Raw genomic sequence first — 6,468 nt, 5'->3', positions numbered from 1 at the left:
AATTTAGGCATTATTATCCCAACTAAAATTCTAATGCATAAAGGTGGAGATAATACCTGGTCCACCTACTTTAGTTATGAGAATAAACAGAGAGTATCACATGAAAAATCTCTGAAATATTAGCTTGAGAAATACATAGTGCTATAGTTAATCTTTTCCAACCTCCTCTCCATGTTATATACCTTTCTCCTGACGAAAAAGTTGTGTTCCTTTATTCCCCGAGTCCCTATCTATTGAATAACACATTTCAATAATAAACTCACAATTAACAATTGGTCAACAGCTTTTTTTGCTATGACTAGGTCTAGGAATGAGGGAGTAAGGGATACCAAGAATAAACTAGAGAAGAATCTCCCTCCCTTCTTTCTTATTCACTCTCCCATAACTTCCCAGCTAGGAGTCTAATTTGGGAGTATAGAGAGTGCTGAGGGGTGTAGAATGAAATGACAAGTTAATATTAGAAATGTTACGTTGGGAGAATCTCAGATTTGAATCCTCATCTGTAGTTTCACTTAAATTACAACAGGTATAAAAGCATTGTGACTCAGTGGTTTATGCAACAAGCTGGAAACTCAAGACCTGTGGGTTCTGGCCATGAGACTGACATCTGTTTTTTTACAAGTGAACTGGCCAAATTACTTCCCAAGGTTGTTAAAAAAAAAAATAAAAAAAATAAAATAAAAAAAATAGAACTCACAAAGAGTTGTAATGCCATATAAACTGTAAAAAAGGTAGCTTTTATGAGAGAATAGATGTGAAAATACTCCAAAAGTTAAATTCATTCTTTATATAGATATAAAGCATTACTTTTATCTGAGCTCGAGGAGAAAGGGACATTGTGAATATGAAACAGGTGGGTAATTCCGAAACCTCTTTTTGATTATTAGCTTTAAACACCCACTCAAACCTTCACAAAAGATCTAAGAAGAGAGATTTTTGAAAATGGTATTTGGCTTTCTTCTCAGCCCTCGTGTATTTACCCAGAATGCAGGTGATTTGTGTGTAGGGAATGAGCCTAAAAAGAGGCAAGATACAAATACACTAATTCTGAAACACACCTCAAGACAGCACCAGGCAGCTTTCCTAGAAGATGAAACTGAGGCTTAGAGAAGTGAAAAAACTTTCCCGGAATAAGAAATGAAGTGGGTGTTTGAATCGCTCTCACATCAGAGCCCGTGCTCTTTATTATTGCCCTATTTTGTTTCAAGAAAATCAAAATTTATTTGTGGAATAAAAAATGTCAACCAAACCTGTCCTGGAAGTTATGAGGAAGTCAAGCTGTTCCTGGGATTCTCCCCATCTCTGCCATGGCTACATGGGTTACTATCATGACATCTCTACATATCTCTGCATGCCTGCTTAACACTCCTTTCCTGACTAACCAGATTCTTTACACTTTCTACTCTCCCACAAGGCTTCAGCCTGCCAAATCCCCAACTCTACTCCACGGCATTCGGCTTTTGCCCTTGCACCTTAATGACTTACTTTCTCTAGGTGTCCTAGTTCACATTCTAGAGAGAACTGATTGGATCAGATCATGCTTCTACTCTAGGCAATGGATTGCTGGCCAGTCTGCATAGATTGGTTAACTTGGTCAAGTGACCAAACCCTAGGCTGTGGCTAAGGCTGAGCAGGACGGCCAAGTTCCTTGAGAACTGTAGTATAAGTAGGTGCGAATTCTGAAACTAAGCCTGTGCCATTAAAAAAAAAAAAATTGCCAAATAACATCTGTCTTTTTTCTTTTATTTGTATATTTCTATGAAAGATACTGGCATTCTTTTTCTCACCCCTATTCAAAGTCTAAACATGTTTAAAATAAATTGATTTAATTTTGTTGTAAAAGTAACACACACAGTAAAAGTTGTTTCTTTTCTACTAAAGATTTTCAAGGCCCTCCTAGGGGTGACTACAGGTAAGATTTTGAAGTATCCTTCAGAAAAATTCTATGTATGTTCAAGCATTTTATCCATATTCCAATGTACATAAGTGGAAGAATGCCACACACGTATCTAGCTTTCCTCATTTAATAAACAGATCTTATAGCCTCTTCCACAGCAACATTGTTTTTTTTTATTTTTAAAAAGTATAATAGAACTTAATTATATACATGTGATTTTGTTTTTCAACCAGTGTCCTTTTGATAGGCAAGTATGTTGTTTCCACTCTTTCCATTACATATAAGGCTGCAATAAGCATTTATGTTTGTACACAGTAAATATTACCTATAAATTTTTCAGTCAAAGCATGCATAACACACTTATTGACAAATTGTTTCTAAAAATGTTGTGCTCAGTGAATAAAGCATTGGCCTGTGGACTGATCAAGGCCACATACCAATTTCTTTTACCATCTGTGTATGAAGGTCTCCATTTGCCCATACCATGCACTGTTAAAGTCTGTTAAACTTTCCGCCAACCTGGTAATTTCATCTACCTTCCTTCTTGCCCACTAAGTCAGTCACCTTGTTCTGTGATTTCTGTCTCTTTCATGTCTACCTGCATCTTTTTAAAAGCTAATTTTTTTTGGTGGGGGAGGGAAAGGAGGGTTGGTTAATCCTCACCAGAGGATATCTTTCCATTGAGTTTTAGGAAGCGGAAGAGTCAGAGAGAAAAAGAAATATTGATGTGAGAGAGGCACACCAATTGGTTGCCTCCCACATGCAACTGAGGTATGTGGCCTTGATCAGTCCACAGGCCAATGCTTTATTCACTGAGCCAAACTTGCTAGAGCTATCTGCATCTTTCTCTTTTTTTCTTTTAGCCTTGTCAAAACAGGACCACCAAAAATGTTGGTTGCCTCCCACCACCAAAAAAAAAAAAAAAAAAAAAGGGAGATTATCTGTGTCTTTCTAATTGCAGTGTTATGAATTTAGTTTCAGCTTTTATTGCTTCATGTACTGGCCTTCAATATATCTCATATTCTCTTCCCTTAATAATTCACAATCTACCCAAAGGTGACAGATTAATATTTTGCAAATTTTGCTTCTATTCTCAAAAAATTTTGGTGGCTCCCACTGCCAAAAGTAACAACTTCAAATCCTTAGCCAGATATTCAATGTTCACCAGAGTTCAGTCCCAGTCTACTTCTAAACATTGATCTGGGAAATGGGCCTACCACTGATATTCCCTATTTTAACCAAATTCACTGACCAATCTGATCTATAAAAACTGTTTGTAGGTCTATGTCCACGAATCAAATCCTTCACTACTGTCACATTATCACAAGTTTATAGTCCTTAGTGAAAGGCAGAATGGTGTTGTAGTAAGAGCAAAAACGATATGCGTTCTCATGTTTTGGCTCCACTAAGAATATGCTGGGAGACCTTGGGGCAAACCACTTTCTTTGTAAAATGGATGATTAGACTAGGATACTCTCTGATTGCTAGATTTACAAAGATGTACAAAGACAAAGTCCATTCTAACGGAGAAAAGTCTATTCAGTTCAAAGTGTTTCGAATGTCAAGGCAAGAAGACTAACTCCTGTTCAGTTCAGCATACACTGGGCCCCACCATAAGCGTGGTGTTTGTACAGTATTAGGAGGCATTTTGAATCTCAGGCATTCACTCGCCAGGGGTCTAGATCTGCAAAAAACACAAGTCCTTGCACTCAAGAGGCAGTGTCATGTCTCTTGGCTGTAGCCATTCGCAAAAGCAGCAAGGTCTAATTGCCATCAGCAGTCCCAGCAGCTGACAGGACTACAGTTCCCAGCATGCCTCTTCCCACCTCCGCCCCCTCTCGCCCCGCCCCGCCCCGCCCGCCCGCCGGATCTTGTAGTCCCGGCCCAAGGCAGGTGGCGGTGCAGAAGCACCCGAGAAATACGCTTTTCCCACCTAGCCGGCGGGAAGACCGCAAATTCCATCCCTTAGCCCGGCTGACTAGGGTCTGCCCTGCCCTGAGTCGCATTTCCTCCCTCCGCCCAGCTCTCCGCCCAGCCAGAGCTTCCCGGTCGAAACCCGCCCCGGAAGTGGGATCAAGTCGTCCAGACGACGGGCGAGGTCGCCTTTCCAGCCAATCCCAAACCGGCTGGGGCAGGCGGGGCGGGGCCAGGAGGCGGAGCGGGCGGGGGCGGAGCGACGTGGCGTCGTGCTTGGGGGCGGAGCCGAACGAACGCGGGGCCCCGCGTCTGGGTGGCGGCGGCCGGGGGCGCGCCCGTGGGGAGAGGCGGCGGCGGCGGCGGCTGCTCGTGGGGAGGGAGGGGGGAGTAAAAAGGAAGAACCGGGAAAGGGGGGGGGGGGGCGGCGCAGGGCGAGCGGAGAGCCGTGTTCCTGAGGCGGTGGCGGCGTCTCGGACGGAGGAGGCGGCGGCGGAGGGCGGGGAAGGAGGATGGAGCAAGCTGGGGGTTGGGGCTGGCGCTAGCTGCCGCGTCCTGGGGGAGAGAGCGGCGGCTGCTTCTGGAAGTTGTAGGGTCGGTGCCGGGCCGGTGCGGCCGCCGGGAGCGGCGGGGAGGAGGAGGAGGAGGAGGAGGAGGAGGAGGAGGCAGCAGCGGGGGGTTAGCCAGCGGGGGGCCGCGCGGGAGAAGGGCGAGCCGGGGGCAGCGAGCTGGGGAAGACGGAGGAGCGGGCTCTGCGCCGGGCGGGCGGGCGGCGGCGGGGCGGCCAGCAGCCGCCGCAGCCGGGGGGACGCGGGAGGATGGAGCAAGTGGAGATCCTGAGGAAATTCATCCAGAGGGTCCAGGCCATGAAGAGTCCGGACCACAATGGGGAGGACAACTTCGCTCGGGACTTCATGGTGAGTCCTTCCCCTTCCCGCGTTGTGGAGCCTCCACTTCGCCGGCACCGGAGCCTCCCGCCGCCGCCGGGGCCGGGGCCGGGGCCGGGCCGGGCGGCCGGCGCTTTGTGTGCGACGGCGGGGCGGAGAGGCGCGCAGCCAGCCACCCACCCACCCCGGGGCCCGGGGGGTCCCGGAGGCCTCCGCCCCTCGGCCGCCTTCCCCTCCTCCCGCGGCCGCGGCCAGCTCCGCCGGCGCTCGGGGCGCCGAGGGAGAGGCCACCGGGCCGATCTGCAGCCGCCGCCGACCACCTATTGTTTCTGGTGCCGGGGATCGGAGGCGAGTGAGGTCTCTGGTCCCCTCCCCGTCCAACCTGTCCCTCCCGGGAGCACCCAGGCCGGTGTCTGCTTAGGGAGCGGGTCGCGCCTGGTGGGGGAACCGGGGCGTGGAGGCTGGCATTCCTAGGCGGGGTCCCCGGACTCAAGGCTGCGGTCTCATCGGCGGGCGAGGTACGAGTTCCGCGAATGGTTACGTATCTCAACCGCCTGGGAGGGAGGGAGGGAGCGAGAGGATGGTCTCTGAGGGGTCTCGGGGTTTGCCTAATTCCCATGGATCCCTCGGTCCGGGATCTCTGTCTCGGCTCCTGGGAACCTGATCGGAGACAGAATCGGGGTCCGAGTGACTGTAGGTGGAGGGTGTGTGTGTGTGTGTGTGTGTGTGTGTGTGAGTGTGAGTGAGGCTTATCCCGGAGGAAACCTTCAGGCTCCCCAGGGGCTATTGCCGAAGGCGGAGGGGATGTGACTATCACTTCCTATCCGGGGTGGGGGTGGGGAGCTCGGGAACAATAGTCCTGGCGGGGCGGAGGCGACGTTGCGGGCCGGAGCCCGGAGCCGGGAGATAACCTTCGCCGCCTTCCCCCTTTTCCTCCCCCCCCCCCCCCCCCTTTCCGCCTTCTGCTGGTGCTGGCGGGCCGGGAAGGAGGTGAAAAGGCTATAGTTTGTGAAATCGGTCTATAGAAACATCCCGTGGAGGCGTTCAGGTCCGAAGGCGTGGGACCCGAAGTCGACTTCCTACATTGCCGGCCGCAATCCCCCCCACCCCCCCTCTCCGCCTCCCCCCTTATTTTCCTGCCGGACAAACGTTCCTTTAGGGCTGTTTCCCGGCTCAGGAGGCGGTGGTTGCGGCGGCTGCTCCTACGGATGTTGCGCAAGAGCGGGGCGTTGGAAGCCCTGGAGGTCTGGGGCATGGAAAAGGAAGTGGGGCTCGGGGAAGCGGTTCCTGCGTTTAGCCTTGGCGGGATTTGGGAGTGGGAAGTCAGCTAGGGGGAATTGTGCTCCCGAGCAAAGGGCATCCCAAGAATAACCGTTTAACCCCCCTATCTTTTTTTTTTTTTTTTTTTGGATTGTGAAAAGTGTACACAGCTAATGCACAGAACATTAGCGAGCAGCAAACATTGTTTCGTTTTTTGCTTCAAAGGAGTTTTAATTGTTTACAAGGTGCAGGTGAAATGGCTTTTAGTAACTTTCCCACATGTTAAAGAGACTTCGGTCTAGGAAAGCGTTAGCGTTAAGATGAATGAATACCTTATGGATCCACAGTGCTGCTGAGCTTTGTGATTCCCGCCTTTCTAGACCAGTAATAGAGGACAGGAGTAAGGTTTGGTTAATATCTTTGGACGTTGGAAAAATATATTTAAATAACCTATGCTTGTTTTAAGCATTTTTCTCTTAACATTTAGCTTATGTATTTTTTTTAATGTAC

The 6,468-nt window shown here is 49.2% G+C and overlaps 1 protein-coding gene across 23 annotated transcripts in view; it reads left to right on the top strand.

Annotated features, from left to right (window-relative positions):
* Positions 1-4,522: 4,522 nt before the first annotated feature.
* PTPN12 (protein tyrosine phosphatase non-receptor type 12) overlaps positions 4,523-6,468 on the top strand; it is an 80,215-nt gene continuing 78,269 nt past the window's right edge. For 13 of the 23 annotated variants that reach the window (XR_004986565.2, XR_004986564.2, XR_006740993.1 and 10 more), the window contains exon 1: positions 4,524-4,728. Coding sequence is in view for 10 of the 23 variants with exons in the window: in XM_036429607.2 (XP_036285500.1) it covers positions 4,630-4,728 (99 nt within the window). In the remaining 13 variants the exon portion in view is untranslated. Of the gene's footprint in view, positions 4,729-6,468 lie in introns of all 23 variants that reach the window. The other 10 variants (XM_045578518.1, XM_036429612.2, XM_045578516.1 and 7 more) reach the window with 3 other exon arrangements.

This window comes from Pipistrellus kuhlii, unplaced genomic scaffold (assembly GCF_014108245.1).
Source record: "Pipistrellus kuhlii isolate mPipKuh1 unplaced genomic scaffold, mPipKuh1.p scaffold_m20_p_10, whole genome shotgun sequence".
NCBI classification, from domain to species: domain Eukaryota; kingdom Metazoa; phylum Chordata; class Mammalia; order Chiroptera; family Vespertilionidae; genus Pipistrellus; species Pipistrellus kuhlii.
This window is presented reverse-complemented; position numbering and strand designations above follow the sequence as displayed.